Source organism: Lingula anatina, chromosome 3, assembly GCF_051362555.1.
Source record: "Lingula anatina isolate TDL-2025a chromosome 3, LinAna3.0, whole genome shotgun sequence".
In the NCBI taxonomy this organism is placed as follows: domain Eukaryota; kingdom Metazoa; phylum Brachiopoda; class Lingulata; order Lingulida; family Lingulidae; genus Lingula; species Lingula anatina.
Window position 1 is genome coordinate 7949728 of NC_141769.1, and position 19269 is coordinate 7968996.

Below are 19269 nucleotides of genomic sequence, written 5' to 3' on the forward strand. Positions count from 1 at the left end.
ATATTACAAGTGTATATACTTTTGAAATAGCACACGTATTAAAAAGTAAAGAGATTTTTTTTTTTCGAAATAAAGTTAGATTAAGCCTGAATAAAGAGGGATTGGGAAATAATTTTGCTTTGAAATGTCTATTTTTGGTAAAGGTTGAAATTGTAAGTTGAAGTGTTAACATGCAAAATTTGCAAGTTTTAAGTCTTTCCTGTGTGCAGGGGAAGTTAATTTCCTTGAACAGATGCCATTACATATTAGCCCTATTATCGGTTTTGTACAAGTTTTATTTTTGACACAACGAAGCCAACATCTGAAAGCATACAAATTTTCAAACATTTCTCACCAAATAAGACACACTGTGACAGTGGAAGTTCAATGGTGATCAAATGACAATTTTTTCTAGATAAGACTCGTGTTCCAATTTGGTTTTAGTTTCCATTTATATATCAGACTGGCTTTTTATTAACACTTCAAAAATATGAGAATCCCAGTGTCAAATGTCTGGAGAACCAAATAAAAATGATTTAGGGCACTTGCATGAAGACTTTTACAATTCAGACACATTCTGCATTGTACTTATTCCAGTAATACTTGCACCAGGTGTGGGGTTTATTGTTACGTACAAGTTACAACTATTTTTTTCTGATCCTTCAAATGTGAGCCAAGAGTCTCAGTCTGTGATATATTTGGAAAGGAGATCAATTTTATATCTGTCTGATGGAATATCAGTTGACAGCTTAGTGGAAGATAAAAAGAAATGATTTGTCACCCAGTGTAGAATTAGATGACATGACAAACAAGGCAGCAAAGCTGTGAAATGTATAGACATACAGCAGAATAAGATGACAAGACGGCATGAAGTTCAGCTTACAACAGGTTATATTTGCAACATGACATGTGCATTATGTGAATAGAACTACTTAATATAAGCAATACGTGACTGGGTAAATGCAAATACTGACATCTTTACAGCAATCACAAAATCATAAATTAAAATTGATGAAGAATTCCTTTTCCAATTATGGCATACTAATGCTTCTGTTTTCACATTAAAATATCAACTGAATCTTTAATTAATTGAAACTCTTCTGTCCTACACATGATAATTATTCCTGGTCCTTTTAAGTGATTTTCCAGCATCCTATGGCTGAAAAAATCATCAGATCTATGCGATTCCGAAGATAGAAAGTTACTGCTACCTTCTATCATGATACAGTGCAAAGGAAACAATTCTAAGGATGAAAAATATAAATACATAACCTTTACAAACCACAGACAAACTTGAACTGGAACTTTTCTTATTAGAAAAAAAAAAACAGTTTCTTAGTTTTCTACATGTAGACCAACCAAAAGTTGTGACAGCAAACTCAATTCAGAGCAGTTCAAGTATCAGTTTTGTTTTCCCCTGAAACAATTTGCATCAAAACCCAAATTCAGGCTTTATGGGGCTTAAAATTTGAAGCAATTTCAATTAATCTGAAAGGAGATTCTGCTTAACTGTTTTCTCTAAATCATGTGTTTACAATCAAGTTGATCTCAGTCTGTGTTGATCAACTCCCACTTGGAGCTGTACCCAGACCCCACTGGGTCGCTATGGTTACTGTCACCATGGTTACTGTCATGAGCAAGAATAGGGCTTGTGGACAGATCCAAAGGAGTGTCCTGGCACTTGGTCTCATCCACATCCTCATCTAACATCTCTGTATCAGTGGACAGGTTCTTAGGCGATTCAGATGTGTTGCTGTCGGTCGAGGACACCATACGATCTGTCTGAGTGGAGATTGACTGAGTGACAGGTCCCGAGAGAGCGATGACCGCCGAGGAGAGCAATGGGTTGGACGCTAAGGTGGACAAAGGTAACATACTGCTTTGGATGGAGATAACATGATGGGCAGGCAGAGAAGCGGTGGGATTCAGAAGCCCATTTCCACCTCCACCCCCATAACTCACAGGCAAGCCTGCTGCTGGATGATGGGGGAACACTGTTGGCAGTAACATGGACTGATGGTTATCCATCATTTTTGGCATTGGGTGATGAGGGGGGATATTTGAAGTATGGTGATTGTTAACAATGTCTCCACCTCGGAAATAGTGGGAGTTTGTTTTAATGTGCTTCCTCAGGGAGCTTGGGTCAGTGTAACGTTTGTTGCAGCTGGGATATTTACAATAGTATGGTTTGTCTTCCTGGTGGGTTCGCACATGTTTGAAACGGTCACTTGAGTTGGAATACGCCTTGTTGCAGCCTTCAACTGGGCATATGTAAGGCTTCTCACCTGGATAAAATAGAGCATTTAAATTAAATTTCAAAGAATGAAGTTTAACCCATAAAATAATAACTTTACAGCTACAGAAACTATAGTCTCAACTCAAATTTCAAAGAAAGAAGTATAACACATTAAATAATAACTTAACAGCTACAGAAACTATAGTCTCAACTCAAATTTCAAATAATAAACCCATACAATATATTATAAAAACTTTGCACAATTTGTCCTAACCTGTATGAGATCTATTATGAATCTTGAGATTCTCCACTCTTGAAAAGCTCTTTCCACACAGGTGGCATTTATGTGGCTTTTCATTTGTGTGTGTGCGGACATGGATCAACATCTTGTACCTGACATATTCAAACAGAATGGAATTACTGTAATGAATAATTTAATGCAGCAAAACTGTCAACTGTGCAGACATCATCTGTTGAACAAGATAAAACACAAGTTACAAACACAAACAAGATTTGTCACAATAATCTAATGGACTTTTAGAGAAGGGACACTCTTGTGACAATAATCTGAGTTTTAGAGAAAGGTTACTCTTGTGACAATTATCATATGGACCTTGAGTGAAAATGTCATGGTAATTTTAAATACCTGGCATTGAAGCCTTTTCCCTTCCTTGGGCATCCTTCCCATCGACACTTGTAGTCATTATCTGTATCCCTGTCAGCTCTAACATGATCATCATTAACATGATTAACTAACTCGTCCAACCTGGTAAAAATATACATTTAATCATGATCATATGTATATCTTAATATTCTTCATTCAAGAAAAAGATTCTCATAACAAGTGCTATATTCATTGAGTTCCTAGGCTTTCCCAACTTTTTTCTTTGAAAACTTTGTATCTAATCATCTTTCCTCAAATTGCTTTTCCTTGGGGGAAAAAACTTGTTCATTACTGATCAGTTAGTTTGCCCTGGCAAAGTTCAAACTTGCATGTAGTTAAACAACAAGTCTATCATATCTTTTTCAAATTACAAACCCATTTGAGAGCCAAATGACCAAACATAACACACAAATTCTCACCTGTCTACATTTTTCTTGCACCCTGCCCAGCGGCATTCATGGGGTTCTTCTTGTAGGCTAGCCCTGCTGTCTGGCAACACAGAGGGAGGTGGATAGAACAGCTTCAGGCACACAGGTTGCATAGGATTGTGAGAGGACTGCACCCCTGGAAGCTATAAATATAAAAAAAAATTATAGCAATTAATTAACTGCAGGTGGTTGTAGACAGAACAGCAGCAATTATGGGCCATTCGTGGTATTTTTTTGCTGTTTTGGAAGGACACTTAAAATGAAAATATCTAAAAAAGAAAAAAAAAGTTGGAAGGCCCATTTTTTATTCCTCTATATGCAAGTTATATTTAGGCAAAAATTTATGATTAAAAAGATAATAGTTGAAGAAAAATAGTTATAATTAGTGAGCATCTTGGAAGGACATGAAATGGACATGGAATTTATTTTTAACTTTGTCAGGTGCATACTATAAATACGTTTTTGTTATCTCGCACCACCAGAGGTTCTTCATTACTGGAGGCTTTTATGTCAAATTTGCTTTTTCAAAAAAATCTTAAAAATATAATGAATGTAAAAATGATGAGGAACACAATAAATGACGAAAAGCACTGAACATAAAATTACATTTCTGAAGTTGCAGAGATTTAAAAAAGATGTAAAATAAAATAAAAAAGTTTGACAAAATAATTAAAAAAAGCACTACCCCTTATTCCCCAGATTTTTCACCAGTTACACTTGTTTGCATAACATTAAATATAAAACTGAATGAAAAATGTGTGAAATCAAATGTACTGAACTTACATGCATGATTGTTTCTTCAGCTCTGTTCCCCAAGTGGGAACGTAAGATTGTTGGATGTGTCCTAAGCATGCTGGGTAACACTGATGTCGATCCTTCTATTACAGCTGAACTCTGAATCAAATTTATTTTCACAGAATTCTCCCCTGTAGCTGATTCAGTAGTCACTATCAAAGTCTGGTCCCTTTCTGATGAAGTTACAGTATTTCTTGCAGTTTTAATGTTACTATTAACAACGTTAATACCTGTGGGCGTGCTTATCACATGATCGTCATTTGCACACAGCCCATTTCCCTCATCAGAACCTTCTCTACCAGGAGGGGGGTTGAGATTATCACTTTGGCAATTAACGGGGCATTGTTCATGTATTGTAACAGTCATAGGAATTAACAGTTCTGACCCAGCTTCATTATTTTGTCCGCTTTGGTCTGTAGGAGTGGCTCTGTGAGAGTTATTTCTGATGGTATTGGGGTTGGTGATGATTACTTGATGGTGACGTGAAGCATCAAAAGTCACACCTGCACTTGACAAAGATGTGTGTTCCAAAGAATCTAAATGGCTACCTGAAAAAAAATTTTTTAAAGTTAACAATATTAATGAAAATAAGAATTAAAATATCAATCATAAAACTAAACAAACCAGACACCAAAGATGTCACATATACAGACATTAAAAATAGATTTAAAGATTCTGAGGCAAGTTTAATGACACCTAGACAAACTGTCTTAACAAGAGTTTTAAATCATGCACAATCCAGAAGTCATGTGAGAACACAGTTTGCAGCCGGGATGGCCTAATTGTTACAATTATGGCTAGTGTTAGGAATGATGGTTGGTTAGTCTGACAAAAACACTGTTGCAGGAAAAAATTCCTAATGTATTAATATTTTGTGGGAAAATTGTATCTACTGTGCCTTTTAAGTAATTTTTGTAAAAATTACGATATGGCATCAACACTGACATGGATAGACACAGTAATCTGAATATTTAAAGATGCATTTCAAGTCAAATTTTTGCCACAACAGCTTACTTTCTGTGCTGTATATAACTCAAGCAGCTAAGTAGGTCAATTTACAACCAAAAATTTGAAGAAGTTGAATTATTAAAGCTATATTATGGTTGATCAATTGATAAAATTAGTTTATCCCTTGGCATGTTGACTTTATACGAGTTGTATAAGAAACTGGTAGAAGTGGTTTATATGCGTTACTGGGAAACCAACTTATATACATGCAGTGTCTGTAAAAACAATGCTAATTCTGAGGTCATTATCTTGTACAATGTTCTATTCTTGACAATTAAAAAATTGATATTTTATTCCTGTGTAAATTTTTCCAATTTACAATACTGAAACAATTAATTTGGCAACTGATTTCTTGGAAACTTGAGCCTCCACTTCCTCATCACTGTTTTACTTGGCTTCTTACTAATTTCCTCTTTAGCAATTAATAAGAGAAACAGGGGTTATCAACCCAACATTGACGTCATTGGTGTTTTAAAAAGCATGCTATGTGATAGATACAATACGAGTCGCCGAGCTGTACGTGAAATATTACGAGTGTATTGGCGAGCCGCAGGCGAGACAATACACGAGTAATTTTCACGTACAGCTCGGCGACGAGTGTTGTATCTGGCTTAAACCACGGCCTCTTATTGGCTACTACACTAGTAGTGCAACAGACCGTGGAACGCACTCGTACATGACGTGCTTGTATGTCGCATACAGCACGGCCGAGTCTTTTGTTCTACGCGCTAGCCGTGGTTTAAGCTATAATATGCATTACAATGGATCCTGATCTACACTTGCACCAGTGATGGCAATTTACAGTTCATAACCACAGCTTCTTTTTTTAACCACTAAAGTGTTCAAAATGCACACATACACAAAAAAGCAAATGACTAAAAATTGCCATTTTATTTATTTTAGGCCCTTTAGATATGGAAGATCAGGAGTATCACTGGTTGATATAATCTTCTGAAATGCACATTTTGTACCTTTTGTCTACTGTAATTTCAGTGAAGCCACCAGTGCTCTCAATTCACAGCAAGAAAAAAGATAAAAAATCTTTAAATAATGGTAATTGTAACTCTTAGACAGTACTTCAACCAATTCAACCATGATAATCAAAATAATTTTAGTTATCCTCCTAACAACTTTATCCATCACTTAGCTGACTTAACTTGATAAATGGTTTAGAACCTAGAACAAATTTGGAATCAGAGCAGACTTTTCAGGCAAAAGGATGGTTCTTTTAAAGCACCCCCCCCTTATATGCCTGCTAATTAAGAGCAGTTTTATATAAAGCATCTTCTTTCAAGAAGGTAGGGTCATTCTGAAATTAATATCCTGTCAATTTAAATTTTTTTCAACACTAAATTTAAACCAAGTACGCTGCTTTCCTTCATATTTAAATATAAGAGGGGGGGGGGGGGGGGGCAAAGTATACTAAATTTTTTGTGTAAAAATTTAGACCTATTATCTATTGTGAAACAGGCCCAAGTACCTCACATCTAGCTTCCAGGTTCTTCACCCCAGTTGTAGACTTTGCAATGATAAATCAAGCTCCATACACAAATCAATATAACCCTTTCAGGCAGAGAAAAAATGGTCATTTTTCTATTTGCCTCATATTCATCATTCTCTCAAATTAATTTCGGGAAAAAATATGTATGTTATCAGAACCCCCTGGGATGTTTCTCATTTGATGATTTCTTTTACTGTGATGTGTGTGGCACTGCTTACCCATATACATGTCAAGGGCCCTGTGACTAACTGTGGACTACTCCTAGTTAGGATAATTATGACATTAGTATTTGTTAGTCATTGTCCTCCCATGAAAACAGCCCTCAGAGGAGGCAGTGGGGGAATATCTATCAACAGGCCAAAGCATTGAGCTGTTTACAACATTCCTACCCATTGGAGTGAAGAAAATACAATGGCACTACAAGACCGATCAGCCGTCCTGGGGGGCAACTTAATGGAGTACAATTAAGCACACTCTTTTAATGATCGATAGCATTTTAGGGCCCTTAACCATCCGAGTGTGTGATTGGCGGCTAGTAGTGCTTACTTTTAGAACTAGGAGGTTAGACCTTGGAGTTAATAGTTAAGTGAGATCGATTGAAGAAAAAGTTGTTTTTGCTTTGCGTTCAAAAACATTTTTCGAATACAAAGATACATTACCTTTTCTTGTTGTTTACGACTACTAATTTTTTTTCATTTCACTCGGGCATTGTGCTCGACACAACCTTTGTCTTTTTGTTCCTCCCATTTCCTGCCCCTCCCATTACCCACACTCACATCTCTATAATAGAATTACTTAACCTTATCTAAGATCCATAGATATATGATTGAAACTGAATACAGTAGTCAAAACATGATGAAAATCAACCCAAGTTCACAACATTATTTGAAGGCATAATTCAATTATCTATGAAGTCAGTAATTTGAAATAACAATCTGAATAGCATTTGATGAAGTAACCCACTTGACTTTAACATATAAATTATTCACTAAGTCAACCTCCCACACTAGAACTGTGTAAAAAATAAATTCATTGTTATTTAGCGTAATTAACATGATCAAAAGTAGGGTGAAGGTCATTTGAAAAAAAAAATCCAGAATTTTTCTGTACTTTCCACTAAGCTTATATATATATATAATTACATTTATATTTGTCTTTTAAAGCAGCATGTGTTTTTTTTTTTAATTTTGCCCAAACTCCTTGAGAAACATTCTTTTTCATGTCATACATAACTGAACAATAATCTTGCATCACCCAATTCAAAAGGATCTATCACATTTGAATCCAATGCTGCAAAAAGACAAGAGGCAAAATTTGATCCAGGCAACCTAGTAAACATTTTATTCTATTGACATAACACCCATATATCATAACCATTATCTATAGACTATAACCAGTATTTTTTATCACTACCCATTCTGACAGTTAGTTAGAAAGACATGTCTCTCTTACTCCCACCCTCCTGATTTGCCTTTTTTTTTTTTTTTTGGATGAAGAAAATTTGTCAATGAAGGAGTCCTTTTTGGACTGGCTTGTAAAGCACTATAATCTAACAGCAGTTTGTTTGGGTCAAAACATCATTTTAAGTTTTTACCAGGCTACCTACTTCTAAAAAATTAATTTTAACTTGTAAAGTTGTACAATAAGACAGGAAAACAGGGACTCAAATATTTCTTTAAAGGCATGATTCAGATTTTATCAATAAAAATATACTGTTCCTATTATCCTTTTATTTAAAAATTTTCTGTTAAATGGATCTCGTATCTTCTGAACAAAAGCCACTGTAAACAGAGTAGTAGTGTTCTTCATTTGGTTCAACAAGTAGTACATAAGCATTTTGAAATGGAAACAATTTTCACCTAGTCCCCCAGTTTGCTACATGAGTGGTGCCAAATTGCACATTTGCTTAAATTTGACAAACTGGAAAATTAACATGATCATAAATAAGCTTAACTAGAAAGCTAATTTCTTTTTTCGTTTACAGAAAATGTAAAAAATTCAGCATTTTGACTATGAATTCTATGACCTCCCCACTTAAATTTTGCCCTTAGTTTTCAATCAAAGAACAATTCTTTGAACAACAAATATGGCAAAAAACAAAGAAAATGTTAATTTATTATTAGAAGATTCTGTATAAAAATATCAACATTCGTGTGTGGTAACTAAAATACATCAATGACATTAAACCAAGCAGGTAGTTTTAGAATTTTGAATGATTAAATATAGCACATACAATAAAAAAAATGTATATCAAAATTAGCATACACATAAGAACTTAAGAACACTAAAGATAATTTTTACACTGCCTAGCAAATGAGATATCACACTGATTACAATACAAATTATCATATAAATAGCAAAACAATCAATCATTAGTTAGAAGAAAGGTCAAATAGTGATAAGTATCTTTACACATCATTCTCCTCTGCACTAAACAAAGTGCACCCTGAAGGCAGAAAAAAAAACTACAAAGATTGTATACTCTAGCATATTCCAAATATTTGTCATTCATCTCATGCTGCACTCTGACTACTCTCAGTTATCACGACATATGACATTTTGATGATAAAATACACACAAAATTAATCCAATTAAAGTGAACAAAATATAAACATCTCACCTTGGAGTGAAGAGTGTCAGGTGGTCAGTAGAGTTCCACTCTGGACTGACTGACTGACATTAAATGAAGGTGCCGGGCAATGTTAAAGCTGAAAACTAGGGGGTCTAGCTTACTTCAAGGAGGGTCGAAACAGTGGTCAGGTTTTTCTTGGGGAGAAGCTGGGATAAACCATAGTCTTAAATACCAACACTGGAGATTGTCTCAAATACTATAGATTGAAGCTTAAAAAATCAACCCTGGCGGTTGACACTGCAATAACTTATGGATCAGTGCAGTGGTACATCATAAAATGAATCAGACAACGGTAAAAGATGAACAGTATTAATGCATGCAAAATAAAAAAGGTAAAATAAAGCATAGAACTGCAATGCCCCCTGCAAAGGACTGGCATCGCTCATTTGGTGATATTATGAATGGTTTATTAAACTATGTGCTGGAATGGTACACAATTGGACAAAGGACCCGTCTCTATATTTAGATGAGAAATTAGTCCGTGGGGGACTTTTTAGCATTTTTTTTCAACTGAGGGCTCATTCATCCTCAAATCCCTTCTTTTCTTGGGTTCAAACAGTGGAACTTTGATGTAAGAATCATTTCAAGCAAAATAAATTAATGAGAAGTTTACTAAGTATCACTTTAGAACTGTCTATTCACTGACGGAAAGGGGTATATACATACACCCACAGAAAATTTCACAGGCGCCATAATTTTCAAAGACGCTGCAAAATTTGATGAAGTGATTGTCCATCTTCCATATGATAACATATAAAGGATGCTTAATACGAACAAATCAACATTGCATGTTGTGACATCAGTACCTGAAAATCCACCCCCCCCTTTTACACCCTCAGTCCAAACCAGTGCCTTTCGATCCTACATGGGTATCCCAGTGATGATGCTTAGCCATGTTCACATTAAAAGTTATCGGTCCAGCAGGATCGATCTTTCTTTGCGGGGATTTTCGCTTAAAGGCACTCACTGTAATCAACTTAATTGTCTGGCTCACTCTATCCAGAAGCTAAGTATCTTTCATAGCTACTTTAGGGGGCAGACCAGACAATTAAGCTGATTACATTGATTGTAATTAAGTGAGAATCCCTGCAGAGATAGATCGATCCTGCTGGACTGATAACTTTAAATCTGAACATAACCTACATGTAGCTTAGTCATGGGGTCTACAGCCATGTTCACACAAGAACTTTTTTACATCACAAATAGGTTGAATTTGTGCCATTATATGTGCATGTTACAGAGTCTGAGACAATAGAGCTTCATTGTCATATGGCTATCTGATAACACAAGTTGATCCGTTTTGTGGTCAGGTGTGGTCTTGTCTGAACAGGCCTTATAAGTTAAAGAGAATTATTTGATAACATGCCATGACAGAATGCAATCAACACCCAATGTACTGTGTCACTTCATTCTGTCTGACTTATGACTTGTTATTGTATTGTTCACAATAATACAACCAAAATGTGTTAATTGCAAGGATTACAATAACCAGTGACTCCTTAATTATTGTAGCTATATATATTTAACGTTGCCAAAGCAATGACTGTTAGCCCTGTTACATCATCCCTGGAGTGAAAAGCCCTCCCCACTGTTCAGTAAGAGAGACCATTGCTGTGCTGTTGACTTTTTGACTGCTATGATGTCAACTATGCTGGGACCTGAACTGTTCACCCTTATTTCCAGGATCATTCTCACTGTGAACACAGCCTCAGACCCATGCAGACATCCCTGTCAACCTGGGAGAGTTGAGAAATAATGACTTTACTGGGGGTCTGTACTAACACTATTCCTAGCCAGTCTCAATGGAGTTATAATTAAATGTGGTCTAAACAAATACAATACTGTGTCACTCTCTGCAGGGGGGCAATAGAGAAGTGGCTGATCAGGGGAGATCTTGGGGGAGGATGGGAGGGAAAATCAATAAAATTACTATAAACCAAGCTCTTGTGCTATCAAAGGGATGATGTAACAGGGCTTTTAGGCCGCAAAGTGAATACAGCACTGGGGGTATAGCTAATACTGACGTGTGTGCATGCTTTCGCACGGGGAGAAATTGCATGTGGGGGACTGACGGCACGACAACAAAGACTCAATGGGTTTACTGTAGGTATAGAAGTCAAAAGAAACACCTGCATTTAAGGGTGTAGACAAAAAAAGGGGCCTGGCAAATTTAATGACCTCTGTGGAAATAAATGTATTCACAAATCTTTAAAAAGAAGAGAACAAAAGCCACTCCTGGTTTTGTTACTACAATTCCCTACATCAGAAAAAAATGCATACATCTAAATGAATCTTATTTGTTTTGAAATTCCAATGGTGAAAAAGTCTGCTTATTTTGGCAAGTGAAACCCATATATAAACATTAAAACATACCTACACAATCACTAACACCCTAAAATACCTCATAAATGTCTTAAGTTGACCGTTAAATTCACAGTAATTGACAGAATATTCTACTTACTTTCATGACTTCATTCTTGAAATTGAACATGTAGTTTATGTGTTTCACAAGTCAAATGGGATATTTGCCTACTGTTTTTAAAATTTCTAAAATTAAGTGAAATTCTTTGAAATCACACTCTGATACTTTTTCTTCAAACAAGTTTTTTTGTGAATAAATAAATAAATAAACAAAAAAAAATTAAGGGATATTTAAGATAAAGTTTATCAGCTCATTCTTCATGATATAAGGTAGGAGGGCACATAGGAACATGTCTACTATCCAAGACCACCACAGGGGTAGATCCAGAGATTTTTTGTGACAGTCTTCCAAGTTATCTTTGTTGACCCATCCTCCATTTTTGACCGTTTTTCCAACAGAAAAAATTAGATACCCGTCAGTGTAAACTTGATAATCTGACCGTCTTCCAGAAGACCACCTCAATCCACCCTTTCACCAAGAACACTAGATTTTTGCAATATTGCTATATTGCAGACACAGGTGAATCAATCTCAACTAACACAATTTACCATGCATACATATAAAATGTGTTTTGTTGCACATAGAAATTTCAAATTAATTCTTTAATTTTCAAGAACTTGGGCCATATCATTGATTTTCTATATTTTCTATCTATTTATCTATTTAATTACTTTTTCTTATTTTTCAGTGTGCAAAAAGGTGTATGTGAATGAATGCATTTTTTTATCCCCACCAACATATTGTCACCCTTCTTTTTCACAGGCGAAAACATACAAAGAATCCTTTAAGGAGACTTAATGCTCAAAATGTGGTGGTATCTACAGTAACAATTAATCAGTTATTACACTTTCCAGTTTCTGAAACTTAAAACATCCCAGCAATATTTATGGAGACCAGGGTATTAGCAATTTATATGCTAATTCAAATGTTATCCAGGAACTTTTAATGACACTGTATCTTCCAATGTGCCCTGATTCTCAACTAGCACTAATTAAGTTCAAGTAAGTAATCTAAATAGTTAATAGTACTGTTACTATACCCTACAGTATCCGAATAAAACGTCAAAGGTAGAAGGTACATAGCTGTCACACTTAGGGACCATTCCCACAGATATTTGGATCAATCTATCTCCCTGGGGAGTCTCACTAAATTGCTGTCAACTTGACCGGCTTAAATGCCTGTCACGACTAGTAAAGCTGTTAGGGTGTAATTATCTTTACCCCTAGCTGATTCGGTAGGCAAGACAGACATTTAATCCAGTTAGTTGACAGCAATTTAGTGAGACTCCCCAGGGAGTTAGATCGATCCTAGGCATAGGAACCCAGTCTTATATACAAGTTGATATATTATTTAGAAATAGCAAGGCACTTTCAGTTTAGCTGCCCTGTAATTCAAAAGATATCCTTATTCTCCATTGGCACTTATAACATTTTGGTATGCAAAATACAAGTTAGTGATCCATATATCTATCATTTACCCAAGTACTCACCATCTGCCACAATTTCTTCCTCGACCGTCTCCACATCCTCACATGACCCTGTGACACACGACAGCGAGAGATCCTCAGGTTCTGTCAACCCCAGATTGTCATAGTAACCGTCTAAGATACGCTTCTTTATTCCTGGAAACATCGTACTACTGGAGTGATCATGGTAACCACTGTCATCATCAATACCATCCATTCCTGGAAAAAATAGCAAAGAAAACTTATTATTTCTTTTTAATCTGGGTGAAATGAGATAAGTCCAGGTATTTTATTATCAAGATAATGAGACTGTTAATTTGATATATACTGCTTATATACATATACGTACATTGTTAAAGTCAAGGTCTGATTTTCACTGAAGCAATAATCAATTATTTGAAAAAAAGAAGAAAAATAAATAAATACATAAATGATCTTTTTCATCAATCTCAAAAGCCAATTTGATTTATCTTTGGTATTCATCGACTATTCTTCATTTCAGTGTAGGAAGAAATTCTCATCATAATGGTTGCATGGAAGAAAATATGTTATAAATTCATGATAGTCTTCCTGCGTGAAGTAGACCATATCTGTGATTTTTTTACATTTTTTTTTTCTGAGAAAATTAAAATCAACTAAGTCTTACCTTGCAGCAGCAAGTATGAGAATGTTCAATTTTGATTGCTCTTTTTTTCCTCCTAGATTTCATGAAACTTCAAAATTAAGATTTGCTTTTTTGTTGGCAGGTAGCCAGGTTTTGCACTACTGGTGAAGGGCCCACCGTCTTCTACCATGAGGGAACCTCAATGAAGACAGCTTAAGCTGCTATTCTATCCAGATCCTGTAAAATACCAACATTTCAAACTTAAATACTTATTTCTAATTAAACATGCCAAATGCTGCAATTAGCAAAGAAAATAGACACAGTGCATGTCATTGGACAGCATTTTAATATGCAGGCCAAACATCTAACATACTGAGATCTAATGTCTAGTAGAACCATATCCTGCTGTCATTTTAAAACAGTTAAGAATAAAGTTGTTAGTCAAATTATCACTTCAGATATTCATATATCATATGATGCATTGAACATCCACCAACAAGCTGGCAGTGTGTTTAATTTTCAAACCCATTTTCTTTCAAAACTAGGTCAAGCACATCAATGAACAATGCAGATTTTCAACCACATGTTCCTAATTTGTGTTGTTGTATTGTGCATACATATTATAAACCATAATAATATTACTTTTGTCATAAAAGCTGTATAATTCAAAGCAACACAAAAGGGTGCTGGGATCATCAATGAAAGTAACAGGCTCTTGGCTGTCCAATTCAGCACCAATAAGTTAGGAACCCTATTGGGATCAACACCAGCAATAACATGGGCTCTGTTCTTTACAAAGGCGTCTCTGGTCTTTTAGTTAACAAGTTAGAAAATAGAACAAGGCTACTTTTGAAAGTTTCAAGACAAAAAATGAGAGATTTCACCAGTGCCAAAATAAACAATAATTTGACCCTAGGAGTAAACAATGCAGCTAAGAACCAAGCAGGACAATGAGTCTTTTACTAGCCAAAATTCATTGATCCATGAATAAGTATTTTTATGATAACAAACTTACAGTCTCTATACATTTCTATAGCTTTAACCTTGAAGTTTAAAACAAATATAGAAAACTGCTTCTCATGTCTATTTTTTCTGGAATATAAGGTTACTACTATCAATCAGTTTACTATCAATCAGTTTACCAAACATCGTCTCAAAATAATATAGATGATAATTCTTCGCATATTTACATTCATAAACAAGACAGCAACTGCTGGCAAACCAAAGAATACAGTAAATTACTTACAAGCAAATAAACATATTTTTTAATAGGGGATAAACCTTGTACAGAATATTTACTTGATTAATATCTGGACAAACAAATTCTTCAGATTTATTTATCAGATAGATTTAGTTTCTAAAATATTTGATATGAATATACACTGCTGACTCAGCTATAATCTCTCTACCTGCAACCCCCTATATGTATAAATATATTGTCCCAGGGAGCTTTTGTGAGAGGAATGAAACTAAAAGTAAAACCTGAAATGCAGCAGATCCCCTATCTCCTTCCCGACCTGAATTTTTCTTCGATGAGACATAACTGGACCACAGAGCAGTCCTGTGATAACCCTCTGTGATCCGCCCAATTCCTCAAACACAAACCTTCCTGTAGTAAAAACAAACATTTATGTACAAGATAGTATCCACAGCAAACAATGTCACATTTCCTACCCTGGCACTTCCCTCATCCACTCCTATGTGCACTATGAAAGATAGTTTCCATGGTAACAATGTCCAACTTCCCATTTGTCCTCTTGTTATGCAGAATTATAAATTTCAATTTTTCTAACATTAAAATATAATTTTCTTTAGATTTCCTTTTTTAAAACCACTTGTGCCCACAGAGGATTTTAAGTGCAGTCAGTTCGATTGTTAGGTGGGCAAATGAAATAAAAATTTAAAGACCACTGAGAGAGCAACCATCACTCTAGTAAGTTTGAAACTCAGAACATCCTATATTTATTATTTTAAGACATCTTTTTTACTCAGCTTAAATCTGGTATATGATGGAAAAAAGCTATTTTGACCAGAGATGTTAGTTTCATTCTTCACAAAGGTGAACACTATATTGGTATCAGTACTATTAGAAAATGTGATCTACAGAAATGGGAAGATTTCAGGAAGAAATGTATTCAGCATGTTAAAATTGACTTAATTGCAATACAGATAAAAAATACTTGATATATTCATGTGCCATTTATTTTCAGCCTTACTTCTGAGCTTCTTTTGGAGAGCAACAAATCTACAGTATAGAAATACAATTATTTACTAGTACATAACAAGTTCAGGCGTTAAAAATGAAATTGCCATTTGTGACTTGGGGCAGAAATTAACATTCAAACTGTTTCAATACACAGTCCAAGCCTTGCGCTATTGACAATGAACAGCAGGTCCCTTCACCTTACCTATTCCACACTTTCCATCTGTGCCAGAGATTATCGAAAATGCATTAGTATTAATGTACTCTCATATTATTCCACAGTAGGTACAGTGATTGTAAGTCTGGCAATAATTTCCAAGCTGCTTAACTGGGCCTCAGTGGAGATGTCAAGAAGCTAAAACTTTTCAGTAATGATTGTTCTCATAAAATTGTCTCTTACCTAGGCATCCTCCACCCGCTATCACAGATACAATGGCCACAACAAACTGTGAAACAGACTTCTGAATGAGAGAAGAATTTTGGAAATTGTTTCTCACCCAGAATCAAACTCTAAAATAACCACATAGGACATGTACATGCACCTTCTATTGTGCTCAGTAGGTTACTTCCTGGCAGGAAAAATTTCCATCATTATTTGACTTACCGCAAGCATTCAGAAATCCGATCAGGCTGTTATAACTCCTTGGTTTTATCTAGCAGATGTTTAATTTTAATGCTGTTTAACAGGTAGACACTGAGATAAATGTTACCTTATTCATGGCTCTGTTGACAGGAAAACTGGTTGACTTTAAAGGAGTTTGCAAGATGAGGAGATGAGAGATGAGATAAAAAATTTGTGATTTCCGTATAATCCTGGATGTGCAACCTAGAGACCATTCCCAGAGATATTGTACTAACTTTGGATCGATCTATCTCCATGGGGGTTCTCACTATATTGTTATCAAGTTAAGCAGCTTCGATGTCTCATACGCCCACTGACGCTGTTAAAGGGTAATTGATTATCGTTTAGCGGCTTCAGTAGGCGTGCCAGACATCTAAGCCGTTTAAGCTAAATGCAATTTAGTGAGAAACCCCTTGGAGAGCGGCCCTTGGAGAGGGGTCAATCTAGTTAGATTGATCTAGGTACAGGAACCCAGTCCTAGTCATTATTTAAGATTCTGATCCATTTGTTTCTATGCTTTAGCACAGCCAGTACATATGAGAAACCATAAATAGGAGTGTTAAAGCATGAATTTCATGCTCACGTTGTATTAACATTGTAAGACCTAAAACCTAGGCAAGCCAAAACAGCCAAACCAACATTATTTGGATCAGCAGCACGCTTACTAGTACTGTTCTAGCATTTTGTATTAAACCAAGAGCAATGCCTTTAGTGAAATCAAACCAAATAGCCATTTACAAGCACAAAATATGCAAACAGTTTAACGTTAACGCAGATGGAAATGCAAATTTCAGGCAGTAGGTTTGGTATGCATGCACAAAAACAATATAAGTACGGTCTGTCAATGCTTTGAGTTCAATTGTTTCTATTTATTTCAACTTTCAAAAACGTAAACAGTTGTCAAAAGCACAGCTACAAATATATAATTAAAAACAATTCATAATTTACCTGCATCTCGGTTTATTTTGCTCTATTTAAGACTTGGATGACAGCAACCAAGCTCGTTGTCGATGCAGCATGGACCCCCTGTAGGCCAAATAATACGTCATCATTTCTTGCGGTCTTGGGTTTATCTGAAATACGGATTATGCATATTAATTTATCACAAAATGCGCTAGGAACAAATGAACGATGTGTGAAATATTAAAACCAATAAAAAAAGGAATTGTTAACTGTTTTAAAGTAAAGTCACATTAAAACAACGTTTATATCAGAAAAGGTGGCGTGGGAAGATTAAAGACGTGGATCCTTGAAGGGAAATATATAAAGAAATACGATTTTGAGAGCGGTAACTATGCTCGTCACATCTAACACATTACATTTTTATTTTGCTCGGAGATACAACTGATTTAATACAAGTGGCGGATTTAGGGTGTCAGGGGGATCCTGACCCCCCCCCCCCCCCCCCCTTTCGATTTCTGAAAAAAATCACACGTACCAATGGGAATGCATGGTTACTTAATTAATTCTTGAATTTTAGAACTTTGACTAGCTGAATCATACATGTATAGTTCTAAACCGGTCCAAATAGCACCGTTCGCCCTCTAAAATACCAAAAATTTTCGAACCCGACGCCAAGGGGGCAGGGGGGGGGGGGAATCGGCTTTGCATCCGCAGACCCCCTTCAAATAATCCTGAATCCGTCCCTGTTTACTAATACTATCCACATAAAAAGGGGGCGTTTCGATAGTCCGCAGGTTCAATGGTCCGAAATTTTAAAAGTGGTAACATTTTCATCGATTTTTTAATCAAGGGTTCGTTGGTCCGAAGGTTCTATAGTGAATTAACATTCGGACCAATGAACCTTCGGACTATTGAACCTTCTGCCTATCGCTACGGCCCCCATAAAAATGTTCAAATGATCTTAATCTGCAGTTTTTTTTTCTACCAGTGCACATACTCAACACAAACAAATAACAAATTTATGATCTCTCTAGAGAGCTCGCACTCTCTTTTCACATCAGACCTAACCTTTGAAATAATTTCATCACAATAAAATAAAATAAATAGGCTTGATACAACAGGTAACATTTTCATAAAATTTCGAATGCATATTCCTACTGCTATAGTATTTTGCTGGAGTCACTGCTATCTTTTTTAAAAGCTCCTTTAACCATGTCAGCTTTATGCATTTTTATATATATTTAAAACTTTATGGAAAGGTAAGTTTTAAAGAAACGTACAGTACAAAGGGTTTTTATTTTATCTCAAATTTAATCATATACATGTACTGTAGTCGTAGATCTAAAGGTTGTTCTCATAGTTTCAGTCATATGATATTGTTTTCCTTTGCAAAAGTCACATCAGACTTCATTTTTGTTACCATTTTTATCAGCTAATATTATAAATTTGCACTGTTCTCTTTCTTGAGTGTGAAAAAATTAGTTTCACTTCATATTCTTTTTGTTAGCCAAGTGCGTGTGCTTTAAATCCTCTCGACCAATCATAAGAGGGAGTCAAGTCATATGATCGACTTCAAGGAACACACTTGACGAAAAAGGTAAAATGTGAATTGACCGGTTGCATTCCAGACACTCGTAGTAAAACTAAGGAGAATCAACACCTAGGTACCGGCAACTTTCAGAAAATAAATCCAGTATAAAATCAATGCAGCAATGACACAATGTTTCCTTTAAAACTTTGATGTATCGAATTTTTGTCTTTGGTAAATAAACCGGCTTTAATTAATTCTTTTAAATTTCCATTTACA

At 35.5% G+C, this 19269-nt stretch overlaps 1 protein-coding gene across 2 annotated transcripts; it reads right to left on the minus strand.

Annotated features, from left to right (window-relative positions):
• Positions 1 to 852: 852 nt before the first annotated feature.
• Positions 853 to 17662, minus strand: LOC106150563 (uncharacterized). 2 transcript variants are annotated; one of them, XM_013523441.2, is made up of 8 exons: positions 17508 to 17662; positions 13777 to 13971; positions 13155 to 13349; positions 4091 to 4650; positions 3299 to 3450; positions 2862 to 2981; positions 2490 to 2608; positions 853 to 2264 (listed from the first exon to the last, which is right to left on the minus strand). In XM_013523441.2, exons 3-8 carry the CDS (start codon positions 13345 to 13347, stop codon positions 1528 to 1530), a joined length of 1881 nt encoding a protein of 626 aa, XP_013378895.2. In that variant the 5' UTR covers positions 13348 to 13349; positions 13777 to 13971; positions 17508 to 17662; the 3' UTR covers positions 853 to 1527. The 2 variants fall into 2 exon arrangements, with proteins under 2 accessions (XP_013378895.2, XP_086866166.1); XM_087010040.1 differs by lacking the exons at positions 13155 to 13349; positions 13777 to 13971; positions 17508 to 17662 and adding an exon at positions 9232 to 9386.
• Positions 17663 to 19269: the final 1607 nt, after the last annotated feature.

Bases quoted from the DNA above. Each gene is read 5' to 3' on its own strand.
- LOC106150563 (XM_013523441.2), bottom strand. From the start codon at position 13,347: ATGGATGGTATTGATGATGACAGTGGTTACCATGATCACTCCAGTAGT. The intron at 3,451-4,090 runs GTAAGTTCAGTA...TTATATTTATAG, and splicing joins CTGAAGAAACAATCATGCAT to CTTCCAGGGGTGCAGTCCTC. The intron at 2,982-3,298 runs GTGAGAATTTGT...TATTTTTACCAG, and splicing joins TGCAAGAAAAATGTAGACAG to GTTGGACGAGTTAGTTAATC.